The sequence below is a fragment of the Fukomys damarensis genome, unplaced genomic scaffold (assembly GCF_012274545.1).
Source record: "Fukomys damarensis isolate Sample0158 unplaced genomic scaffold, DMR_v1.0_HiC HiC_scaffold_3, whole genome shotgun sequence".
NCBI classification, from domain to species: domain Eukaryota; kingdom Metazoa; phylum Chordata; class Mammalia; order Rodentia; family Bathyergidae; genus Fukomys; species Fukomys damarensis.
This window is the reverse complement of record NW_022900915.1, coordinates 46,118,399-46,131,806: the sequence shown is the minus strand read 5'-3', so window position 1 is coordinate 46,131,806 and position 13,408 is coordinate 46,118,399. Positions and strand designations below refer to the sequence as shown.

At 37.1% G+C, this 13,408-nt stretch overlaps 1 protein-coding gene across 1 annotated transcript; it reads left to right on the top strand.

Moving 5' to 3' along the window:
* Nucleotides 1-10,179: 10,179 nt before the first annotated feature.
* On the top strand, nt 10,180-11,136 carry LOC104858196 (olfactory receptor 6B1). Its single transcript, XM_010618287.1, has one exon. It carries the CDS (start codon nt 10,180-10,182, stop codon nt 11,134-11,136), a length of 957 nt encoding a protein of 318 aa, XP_010616589.1.
* Nucleotides 11,137-13,408: the final 2,272 nt, after the last annotated feature.

The following is a 13,408-nucleotide window of genomic DNA, read 5'->3' as shown; positions in this document are numbered from 1 at the left end:
AGAAGTGGAAGTTGGCTCAGACATGTCCAGGCATGTGAGGCAGCGCAGGTCCAGACAAGTTGAATGAGGAAAAATTTCAAGTAGGGCATTTCCCATAGTAAGTCCAGCTTGAACTATGGGAGCAAAATTTCCTTTCAAGTTTAGTCACAATTTGATCAAAAGGTGATGGCAGCTATTCGAGCACCTTGGAGAATACAGAACCCTGATATGTAGAAAGGGGAGAGAAAAAGGAAGAAACTGGCCATCTCAGATGGGTTTGGTATCGCTTTCCAGATGACACAGAGAAAGTTAAACCTTTCTGACTTCCAGGGATGCTGGGAATAGAAGGTCCACTCAGAATGGAGAAGGTTGTTGTTGTTGTTGTTGTTGTTTTTTAAATTTTTTTAATCATTAAAGATCCATTTTTGTCTCCATGTTACAGTTTACTTTGTGTGCAATACCAGCCTGTCACTGTTGTAAATATCCAATTCTCCCGTGGAAGGGGAAAACTAAATTTACTCTTTTATCTGGCCACAGCCCTATGAATAGTTGTGCCAATTCAGCTCCATGACTTGACATTTGTATTAACCTGTTTTCCATTATTAAATAAGTCAGTGAGTTTGGGTGCTATTAAATGATAGCAGGTTCCTTTAGGTCACAGTAAAAAGGCTGTAATTCCAAGAGCACAAGTCCCCTGAGCTCAGCTGCTGTGGGGGAGGCAATGGCAGTCACTTCATAGTGAGAGGGAGTTGGGAGGAAGCTCAGGGAGACGCTGGAAGTAGACAGAGTGGAGGTCAGGCTCTCTCAGAACAACGCCCTCTGGTGGGGCCTACCTGGGGCTCACAATTGGGAGCAGCTCCCCAAGTCCTCAAAATGAGCCACTAAGGCCTCAGGTCTCAGAGATTCCGCAGCTCCAAGACAACACTCTGAGCTGCCCTCCATCACATGACAGAGGGTAAACCACATCCTGATTATTTTCTTCATCCTACTACATTTCTATCTTTGGAAAATGTATCCTCCAAGGAATTTATTGTCCTGCAGTAGTAGGTGATGTCCCATTATTTTTATTATTCCTCCAAAACAAAGGTTTTCTTTTTGATTTAGAAATCATTATAGATTTTACCTTTTATTTAGTTGACATTTTGTCACATTTGATGGTGATTTAGGTAAACACTGCTTTGTCATATAGAGTAAAAATCAGTTTTCTTAATACAGTAAAAATTCTTAAAATGATTTCCAAATTAACTTTTTATCCTCAGTTTCTTATAGGAATTTCTTTTTAAATTAGCTGTGTAATTTTCTTTTCACTTTTCATTAATTTTGGTTAATTTTGATTTAACAGGACATTTCATACATCAAATGTTAAAATTAGGACAATTGTTTAGTTTTATTTTAAAAACATTCTCTGTTTCATATTTTATGACAATTATACTTCATCTTCAGTTGTTAGTTCTCTACAAAGATGATTTTAACATAATTTTTTCCACCTTGTTTGAAGTATTGCTGTACGCACCTTTTCTTTTTCCATCAATACACATGATGTTAATAATCTAGTTTCAAACTATTTAATTAGAGGAAATTTAATATATGGAGGGTGATTTATATTCTTCAGGATCTGTCTGTAAATCTACCTGTTTTCATACAAATCTTTCTGTAACTTGAAAACCTTTTTAGTTTTCAACTAAACATTAGTAATTATACTCCCTAGAATAGCATAAATTGAATAAACACCATTGCTGTCAAGGTTAGAAAGGAAGAAATACATAAGGTTCCTGTCCAGCTCACACTCTGATGAAGGAAATGAGTAAAATAACAGAAACATAACTGTTATATCCTAATTTAATAAATTACTTTGTGGAGTAAACTATCTGCTTCTTTGTTTCAAAATAAGAGATGTGGACAAATGAGTGAGAGTCTGAAATAAAGTGCTAAGTGCCAGTTTAGGTCAGGGTGAGGCTTCCCAGGAACCTTCAACATGAAATTCATAACTAAATGAAAGATCATAAGAGAATGAATAAATGAAAATAAAATCTTACTCTTCTTATTGTAATTGAGCTAAACATGACAATATTTCAAACTAAAATAATAGTTACAGTTACTAAAGCAAATTGTGAATAACTAAAATTAAAAGAGGGTCAAAAGTGATAGAAGTAATTGAGAGTTTTGTTAGTATGTGTATGTGTGTGTTTTTCCACAAGAAGATAAATGGAATAATGTGTTCAGAATCAGTGGAAGAAAAAGGGAAAAATAGAAATGTACAGAAGAACAATGGTACAGAATAGAAAACAAAAATAATAGTATTCATACAAGCTTATCAATAATCTTTCAAGAGACTGTGGTGTAAACACAAAAACTAAATGTCACCGACTGCCAGAGTTTTGAAAATGTGATCTATAAGAACATACTTTAACTATAAAGACACGAATAGAATAAAAGTGCAGATGTGGAGAAAGATACACTGTGCTATGCTAACATTAATTGAAACATACTTATAATTTTTTTGGGGTGTACTGGGGATTGAACTCGGGTCCCTATGATTGTGAGGCAAGTGGCAAAACCACTGAGCTAAATCCCTGGCCCTGAAACATACTTATAAAAACAGTTTGTGACAGACTACATATGGGATTAAAATGCGTTGTCAGGGACATTATACAGCATCCCCAACACCAACGTCAGAATGACTACACCATGCCCAGCATCGCTCCTCATGAAGGGCACACAAATTAAATCCACAGAGAGATCTCAGTTCTCACCTCCCAGTGTGGCTGTTACCAAAGAGCTGATCAGTGAGCATGGTGAGGATGGGAGGAAAGGAAACCCTTGTACACTTACTGGAAATGTGAATTATCACAGCACTTGTGGAAAACAGCCCAGAAAGGCTTCAAAACAACACAGAATCATGAAATTACCCAGTAATCTTATGTCTGAATAGTGTCCTCAACATTTTGAAATTAGCATTTGAAAACCTGTCTGCACTTCTAAATTTTACAGCATAATTTATGGAATCAGACATGGAATTGCACCCAAATGTCTATCAGAGGACAGATGGATCTAGGTGTGCTGTACGTGCATCCCGGAGTGATAGCCTTGGAACAGAAGACGTTGGCACAGCTGATGCTCATAGTCATTTTTATTCTAGAAATTTCCATTTGGATTTTACCTCTTTCATCCCTAATGGTATTAATTTGGGTTTATTCTCTCCTTGTTTGGTTAGATTGACTAAGTATAAATTCTGTTTATTCTTCCAAAGAATCAAATTTTCTGTTCATTGAACTTTGTATTTGGGGGGGTCCCTATTTCATAGATTTTTACTCAGATTTTTATAATTTCCTTTTTTGTACTATACTTGTATTTAGATTGTTATTTTATCAGCACATTTTGGTACATTTTTACTTATTTGGGCAGACTTTGTTGTTTCGATGTGGGCATTTTCAGCTATAAACTTCCCATTAGGACCGCTCTCATTGTGTACCATAAGTTCTGCTATGTTGTATTGGCAATATCATTTAATTACACAAATTTTATGTCTCATTTGTTTTTTTCTAACTAATTGTTTATTTGTAGGGCAGTGTCTAATGTTCATTAATTTGCATAATTCTGTGGGATTTTTTGTCATTGATTTCTATCTGTACTTAGTGACTATCTGATAATATGCATGGTATGATAACAACACTTTTATATTTACTTAGGCTTGTTTAACTTGCTAGTATATGGTCTATGTGGAAAACGGTTCCTTGTTCTGCTGAGAAGAATGTGTATTCTATTTCTCTTGGGTGGAACACTTATAGATATCTATTAAGTCCATTTGCATCAAAGTTTTATTCAGCTCATATTTTTTGTTGATATTTTGACAGGTTGACTTATTTGTTCTTCTTCTTCTTTTTTATTTTTCCTGGTACGGGGATCGAACTCAGGCCCTGGCATTTGTGAGGCAGGCGGCAGAACCACTGAGCCAAATCCCTGACCCTAGGTTGACCTATTTCATTAGTGAGATATTTAAACCCCCAACATAATTATGGATATGTTTACCTCTTCTTCTACATGCAGGAGTAATTGTCATATGAAGTTAGATGCATTAATGTTAATAATTGTTATCTCTTCTTCTGAATTTTTTCCCTTACCAAGTATGTAGTGACTCTCTTTGCCACTTTCGATCAGTTTTGGCTTGCAGTACACTTTTTCTGAATATAAGATTGTTACATCTGCTATTTTTCATTTTCCCATTGCATGGGATGTTATTTTCCATCCTTTGATATTTAGTCTACGTGTTAATGTTTGGTTTAAATGTGTTTCTTATATTCAGCATACTATTGGATTTTGTTTATTGTTCTATTCTTCCAGCCTGCATCTTTTGATTGAGGAATTGAGACCATTCACATTTGGGAGTTATTGCTGCTATTTACTTGATCATGCAATTTCCTTATTTTCCTGCTGCCAATTCTATGCCTTTCCATTCTACTTAATTGATCAACCTACGTGGTATATTTATTTTATTAGAACTTTTCTTATTGTTAACTTTCTTGTCTCTTTCTAGAATTTTCTTCAGAATTCTTTGGAGTGCTAGTCTGGTGGTCATGAATTTCTTGAGGTGCTTTTTATCATGAAGACTTAGTTCTTCCTCAAATTAGAATGATTGTTTTGGGGGACGTATCAACCTGGGATAGACATTATTTTCTTTTAGGACTCAAAGCCCTTCACTTCTAGCTCCCCTAGCTTTTAAGTTTTGTGCTGAAAATTTTGTTGTAATTCTTATGGATTTACATTTTGTGATTTATTGCTTTTCTCTGACTGCTTTTAAGATTCCATGCTTTTGTTGCACTCCTAGGATTTGGATTTTGACATGTCATGGAAAGGTTCTTTTATGACTGTGGCTATTTGGATTTTCCTATACTGCTTTTATCTACATATTAAATTATTTTCACATATTTGAATTTTTTCTGACATTTTCAGTGAACATGCTTTTTATGCGATTTTTTTCTTTGATTTTTTTCACTAATTCCATTAAATATCAGTCTTCTCTGTATCATCTAGGACATTTTACATCTGATTCTCGTGTTCACTTTTTGTTTTGAGAATACCTCATTAATTGTTCACCAAGGAAAACCCTGTCCACTATTTCTGACAATCTGCCTTCAACTTGGTCCCTTCTGCTGCACATACATTTCATAGAATTTTAATCTATTGAATTTCTATTTGGAGCTTTTTATGGACTCTAATTTTCTTTTTCTGCTAGTTGTGCTTGAGTAGCATCATTTATTTAACTTGTCTAGCTTTTATTTCTGCCTTCTTTAGACATGCCAATTGTTTTGTTCATTTGTCCCAATATCTCATTAGCTGTATCTTCTGTAGCTCCCAAATGCCTTACTGGCCTGTTTCATTACATCCCATGATATCAATTTGAATAATTCAGATGTTTGGCTTTTATTTCCTCCCATTCAATACTATGTGGATCAGCTTAAAGGAGTCAGAGTTTTAGGAGGCATTTTGTTGGCTTGTTTTGTCATGTTTCTATTGTTTGTGTCTCTGTGTTGTGGCCTGCGGGTTTCTTTGTTTTTTTTATTGAGGCCTGCAAGTTGACTGTAATGGAAATCTTTGTTTCTGCTATTGAGACCTCTTTAGTTGATGTTTAATTTCTTTTTTTACTGGGGATCGAACCCAGGACCTTACACTTGCAAGGCAGGTGGTAGCACCACTGAGCTAAATCCCCAGCCCTGATGTTTAATTTTTAATTTATGTCCTCTGAGCATGGCTAACTATTGGCCTTTTTCTCTATTGTAGGGTCCAACAAACTTCATCTACTTGCAATGGAAGGCTGCAGCACATTTGGCCCAGTATAGGAATGGGCCACAGCATTGCTTATGACCCCAAGCCAGCCAGATGTTGGCATCCCAAGAGGACCAACCAATGTCAACAGTTACATCACTCTGGCTACTGTAATGAAATCAGCATCCATTGTGTCAAATACAAACCAAGTATTGACAAAATGTAAGGACCAATAATGTACTACCTTTAAACAATGAAAGATCCGTAATTATAGTATGAACACCAAAAGAAACTAATTAGTGATCCAATGTTGACCCACAGTAAATATCTTTTACTGTGTCTTCATAAAACTAAAAACTAACTGGAACATAATCAGCCTTGAAAAGTGGAGACTGAAAATGCTGGCCCCAGCAACCACGCCTTACCTACTATTATTGAGTGGTCACCAACCAAGAGAAGAGGGAGGGGTAATTTTCTGAATGACCCTGACCATCAATATGGTAAAGACAGATACTTATTTCCTACTTAGCTCTTATTTTCAGGAAAACACCAAAAATAGAGTAACTTTATTTTGACTAATAATAGGAGCATATTCAACAGCAATAGGGTGAAGTTATTTAGATATCTAAAGATTCACAAAGCTTAGTAGTTATAAAAATACAGGTAGAAGGAATGGGCACCAGAGAACAGAAAAAGCAGAATTTGGGAAATCAATCAATGGCATATGAGCAGGAAAGAAAGTAAGACTGCAATTCTATTAAGGAGGAAACAGAAATTAATATTGTTCAAGAATATTTGCAGAAAAAAAATGAAGAAAGAGGATAAATGTAAAGCAAAATACAGTAAATGAAAGATAAGAAAGAGAAAAATAAGTTGAAAGAAAGAGAGCAAAACAAAAATAAATAAATAAATGAAGGGAAAGGGAAGAAAATAAATTTTAAAAATGATAGAAAGAGAAAAACTAATAAAAATAGAAACAAGGAAAGTTCCTTTCTTTCTTTATTTTTTTTAACAGAAACTTCCATCTTAGTATCCAGCCAGCCACGATTTCTTCCTCCTAGCTTTAGAGCCTACAGATGTTTGAGATACCCTGCATCACAGGCCCCTCTGCTAATTCGCCCTAGACTGTGTCACTGTCACAGCCCAGATGTGTCCCTCCTGTTCACAGATGGGAAACAAGCTCAGTCCTCTGGTCTCGATTGTGTGTCGTCTGTGGGTGTCTGGGTACTAGTGCTGGACTTAACGTCTACAGTCACAGGTGTGCTCTGTTCTGTCTGTCCCTGGTCACTGTGCTTGTCCAGGACCAGGTTGTTTAGATTCTCCTTAACTCTGCTGCACCGAGCCAAGGAGAAGCACAGTGCAGCGCTTACTTGGAAGGTGTGGGTGGTCTTGCCCCATGGCGGGATGGGACAGGGGTGCCCTGAGGCCTGTCTGCTTCCTGGGACTGGGAGGGGCACTGTGGGCGGAGGAAGGGGCAGCATGAATCTAGGGTGGACCCACCTGCTCTCCCCTTGGAAGCATCGAGGGAGGGGACGCTGTGGATGGGCATCTGCCTTTAGGGCGCTGGCACGTGTTCTGGGTGCTCCTCTCTGTAGTTCCTGGTGAAATGTCTCAGCCTTTGTCTACGCTGCCCTGGGCGTCACTGTTCCCTCGAACACTCATTCAAGATTTCCTCTTTTCTATAAAACGTTCACAATCTGGTGTGTTCTTTCTTTCTTACTTCCCTTCTTTCTTTTCTTCCTGCCTCCCTCCCTCCCTCCCTCCCTTCCTTGCTCTTTCTTTCTTCCTTTCCTTCTTTCCTTCTTTCCTTATTTTTTAGCCTTTATATTTTATAATAAGATCTACATACACTCATCTGGTTCTTATGTTCTATGTTAGAGTGTATGATTTTGTGACAATGCTTGTGGTGGCAGAAATATCGAAGGATAGATCACATCTGGGAACCTGTTTCACAGTCAATATCATAGACAGTGGCAGCTAACGGAGCCACGCAGCACACGATTACTTCAGTTCCTGTAGTGACAGTCCCATGACTCCCCACGTTCCTTTCTTCACCCCGAGGGTACAGCACTCTGACCCTCACCAAGGGGAAGTCCTTGAGGGGCACATGTGGGTGCCCCCAGGTGGACAGTGGCTGTCTAAGGCTCCGGGCTGATGAAATCTCAATGCTTTTCACCATGGAGCTCTTAGCCATTACTGTTCCCTGTGCCATGGTCACAGAGGAAAACAGAAAGACTGAAAAAAGCTAAAGAATGTGGTGTTTCTTCATAGGGTGGATGCTGTGTGAGAGCCGGAAACGAAGCAGTGAGAGGTCTTCTCTTCTTTATGACCCGGGTGAATCCAGTACATTGCAAACCATAGCTTTGCTGAAAAGAAGAGTTGGGTGGATACTTAACCAACAAGAATATATTTCTGAAAATCAAAGAACTAGAACACAGAATGTGAGTATATCCGGGTAATACTATCCATAATGCTCTGGATAAGGATAGATGGGCCAACAACTGCAAAGATGTGTTGTTATGATGGAATAATACTATTAATCTCAGACAGTATCCACCAGGAACTCATACTGTGCAGCATGGACAACTGGTTGCAAATTAAATCTAGAAAAACATAAAAAATAGATGTAAGTTCCATTTAACAGTGAGAGTTAGTTTAATTATTTTATAATTTATTTCCTCTATCTTTCAGTCTCTTTTTAAGGTTACATATAGCAGAGGAATGCAGAATCATCTTGTTGCTGAAAGTAGAATTCACAAACATTATCTGTTTAAGAAGGTGGTGACATCAACGCTCTTCTCTTTCCACACTCGAGAATGATTTTCAAGTACTGAACTCGCAAGGCCGTGCTACATCTTTGGTCTTATATGAATAACATAAATGTCAATATTTCTCTAGAGAAACAAGACAAACAAAAATAGGAAAAATATTTGTAAAATTAGTTCAGTTATAGATAATTAATAGGAACTGTAGAAATGATAATTTTTCCTATATCTTTCAAAATGTTATGAATGGTGAAATAGACTGTGAAATATCTTTTTATTTTATTATACATAAAGGTAGGATTAAAATTATCTGGGAATTGATACCTGTATTTTATGTATATTTATATATATATTTACATTATTAGGATTGTATATTAATATCTATATGTTTCTATCAACTAATATTTATTGATATATGTAATACTTAATGCTTTATAGATATATTAATATATACTGATGGGTGCCAAAGACTCTTACCCATACTAACATTATGCTCTTACCCATTTTACCCATTCTAACTTGATGCTTTGAAATGTGTACCTGGTAACTTCCAAAATCCGTATGTGGATCTGTACTTCTCTGCCTTGTCCATTGTATGCCACAGGGAGCTCTACACTGCAGCATAAACCTGTACATGTATTTGCAGTAGATTTTGTCGACTCTAGATCTTCCTGAAGCTTTAAAAGAATTCAATATTCAGAAACAGAACTGAATTCGAATTTCATTCATCCTATTTTCATTGTGATACAAAAATAATAAAGCCTAGATCTTTATTAAAGATACTTTATATAATTTAAAAGTATATTTTACATACACAAGAATGTTTTCATTATGTCTACCATGAATTTTTTAATTTAATACCTACTTGGACATTTTGGCATGAAAGCTTATGAATACACTGACTTGGAATACACATTGCTCCAAACAAGATTTCTGATTTAATTAAAATATGACTTGCCTAACAGTTTCTAACCAGTGTGGGTAAACAGTGGATGAAATGATACTAAAAGTAAGCAGAAGATTTGGAAATGAAAAGAAGAAATCTAACAATATCTTCCACATATATTATGAATTCAACTTTTAGTTTGTATTCTGATGTAGGTTAACTTGTGCCGATCCACACCAGTTCACAGATGGAATCCCTGAAGGACCACGAAGGGAAAACTGTGGCAATCACTTTGTTTTCAGCAGAGTGATTGGGAGAGAGCAGGAAGCCTCGGATCCATGCACCTTGCCTGACTCACTTCTGATTTCCTCATCACTGGATTCTAGGATGTGACTTCATGTGGGACAGCACAATACCAAGGTATCAATGAAGACTCATTGTGTGTTAGCTTGGTCTGGAAAGGAGCATTCCTGGGTTGAAAAACCCAACACCACCTAACACTGATGCAAGGATAGGAAAACTACTCATTCCGCCATTTGTAAAGTGTACATTATTAGAAATTTTATGTTGAAGAAATATTTTGAAAATCAAAAATATGTGATCCACATAAAGTGTTTTGAAAAAAAAAACAACTATCTGGTGCAAGGATATTAACTTATGTGATTAAGGGTCAGTGATAACATTCATTAAAAGAACAAGAATATTCTACTATTTACTCCCTGCTCCCTGCTCATCTACCATGCTCTGAAGTCGTGGATCCTCCCGACCAGAGCAGATGCGGGAGGGATGGACAGAGAAAACAGAACCACAGTGACAGAGTTCATCTTCCTGGGGTTCTCGGGCTCTGCCTCCCTGCGGCTCACACTCTTCGTGACGTTCCTCACGGTGTACCTGCTCTCCCTCCTGGGGAACACCCTCATCATCCTCATCGTTCTCACGGACCCCACCCTCCAGACACCCATGTACACCTTCTTGGGGAACCTGTCCTTCCTGGAGATCTGGTACACGACAGCCACAGTGCCTAAGCTGCTGGCCACCTGCCTCTCCGAAGCGGTCACCATCTCTGTTCCGGGATGCATTGCCCAGCTGTATTTCTTCTTCTCCTTGGGAGCCACAGAGTGCATCCTGCTCTCCGTGATGGCCTATGACCGGTACGTGGCCATATGCAGCCCTCTGCGCTATGCACTTCTCATGAATCCGCAGATTTGCTTTCAGTTTTCCGCTGGATCCTGGATTGGGGGTTTCTCTGCTACTCTCCCAACTACCATACTCATCTCGTGTCTCAATTTTTGTGGCTCCCAGATCAACCATTTCTTCTGTGACTCAGATCCTGTTTTCAAACTCTCCTGCTCAGACACATTTTTTGTGGAAGCCCTGAGTTATACATTTAGCTCCATTGTGATTCTATGTTCTCTGTTTCTCACTTTCTCCTCTTATGCCAATATTGTGACCACAGTAGTCAGGCTGGCTTCCAGAGAGGCTCGGAAGAAAACTTTCTCCACCTGTGCCTCCCACCTCACTGTGGTTACCATCTACTATGGCACCATCATCTTTGCCTACGTCCGTCCTCCGGCCAAGTACAACTTCACCATTGGCAAAGTGGTGTCCGTGTTCTACTGTGTGCTCACCCCACTGGCAAACCCTCTGATCTACACCCTGAGAAACCAGGAGGTGAAGAAAGCTGTCAGGAAAGTTCTAGCACAAAAAGCATTTTTCTTCACTAGAAAAACTGGGAAGTTTTGAGCTATCACTGGAATTGAACAATGTAGAGTGGTTCTTAAATCTCACTGACAAGTGGTAAGTATTGGAGATTATATTATATAATTTATACTATTTAATATAGCAAAATTTTCACACTTTAAATGTTGTTTTGATTTCTGAAAGGCTAATCTATATTTTATGTATGGATGTCAATACAATATCAGAACGATAAAAAGTTTAATGTCATAAAATTCCTGCCTAAAAAGTATTTACAAATGGAAGAGCCTGGTTAGAAGTCTTACATACCCGAGTGAAATGTTTACCTAACTGATAAAGTAATAGAAAGCCTGTCCCAAATATCTGTTACACGGAGAAGTTTCAGGTGGACCTTATCACTCCTACTTCAAAATATAATAAAAAAATCACACCCATGTATGACACCCAGAGGCAGAGATTTTCTTGCATCATTGTGACTTAGTTTTAATATAAACATAACTATTTTTAATTATTTTTAAAAATATTCTGAGCATTTGTATCCCCTGAATGAATAGTAAAACTATTTTTAATTCTACAGGAATCTCTCTGATTTCAATAATGGCTGTACAAATTTAATTCTCATTATGTAGATTTTCTTTATCTATACTTTCTCACCTATGTATATTATTTTTATTCTTGAAGATAGTTGTTTAGACTGTGTGAGATAGACTCTCAATCCAACTTTAATTTCCTTTTCCTCCAGTCTAAAGATTACATTTTTCATGTAATTATTGACCACATGTACTTCATTTCGACAAGTGTCAGGTTTTGTTTTTTATATATTTTGAATATTAGTCCTCTGATAGATCTAGAGATGGCAAATATTTTCCATAGCATCTACTGTATAATAAAAATAACTTATTTGTAAATGTAAAAGTCAGCCCATGCAACATCAACACCTTTTCCAACCATTGACCTTCTATTAGAATATCAAAAGTCATGTGCAGTATCCAGGAATTTAGCTCGATGGCACCACACCTGCCTTGCAAGTGCAGGCCCTGAGTTGGATACCCAGTACCAAAAAAAAAAAAAAAAAAGTTATGTGCAAACTATCCCCAAAATAATTAAAACATCTGTATCAGTGGTTGGTTATTTCTTTATGAAATCCCAACTGACAGAAAATATCCTTTTCTCGAAAATGGTGTTATTTAAAAAAAAAAAAACCCAACCCCTTGGATTACATCTTAGGTTATACTAATTAGAATATATCTAAGCCTGCCTGCCTCTGGGACTTTTCTCATTCAAAAGTTCTAAATATTTTTTTTTTATTTTTCATTCAGTCAAATCTACTGCTGTAGGTGATCTTAGGCAATTTACAAGGGTTCGTGTGTGTTATGTTACAATTGCTGTTTACACACGTTCAGAAAAGGACTTTCTCATTGACTCATCTTTATCCCAACAGCTTACAATAAATGTGATTTCTCTGGAAAAGGCCAGAGTTGGTAATAATAATCACATTTGTAAGTGGGATGTGTTGGAGCAGATCATCGTGATGTTTCAGAAACTACATGGATGAAATCTTCCAAGAAAGAGTAACAGGATGAATCACAATGCATGTATGAGTTGATGTATGTAAATCCAAAGGAAAATGTTTCCAATTACACTTTCATTTATAAAACTGGTAAAATATTTGAATACAATTTACAACATGTAAAGCAGAAGATACATACTTTATGGAGAAGACATTTGCTTACAAGCACCCTTCTAGATCTTAGCAATAGATTGATAGACGTATTTATATCAACTGCCTTGTCAGTGTATAAATGAAACATAAATTTGTCAGCACTTTCCCAATTTAATAAATTATTTCTGAACATTTTCTCTGCTTGTATATTATCATGTGGTAGAAATTTACCAATATTTATTACATTTACATTTTGGATAATAAATATCATTGATATATTTCTTGGAAATATTTCTGAACTGAAATTTCATAAAAAACACCTTTCCATAAGAGTGGCTGTTACAACGAGGCTTGAATTATTTAACATACTGCATAGAAGACTGGACTGAGTGTTATTCCATCGACCTTAAGGGAAAAACACCAAATTGTGATCACTGTTCAAATCAGAAATTCCTGCCTGTTTGCTTTCTCATCCTCCATCACAATGTGGCCGGCGTCCCTGCCCAGTACTAGTGGCTTTGAGTAGCATGTGCTTCTCCCCTTCCATAATTTGGCTATATTGTTTTACATCAGGAGTCAAACTGCAGCTCTACAAGACTCAGATGGTGGACTGGGTAATCACAGCCCCTCCCTCAATGGCTTCCATGGAAACCT

Coding starts and splice junctions, on each gene's coding strand:
- LOC104858196 (XM_010618287.1), top strand. CDS start 10,180: ATGGACAGAGAAAACAGAACCACAGTGACAGAGTTCATCTTCCTGGGG.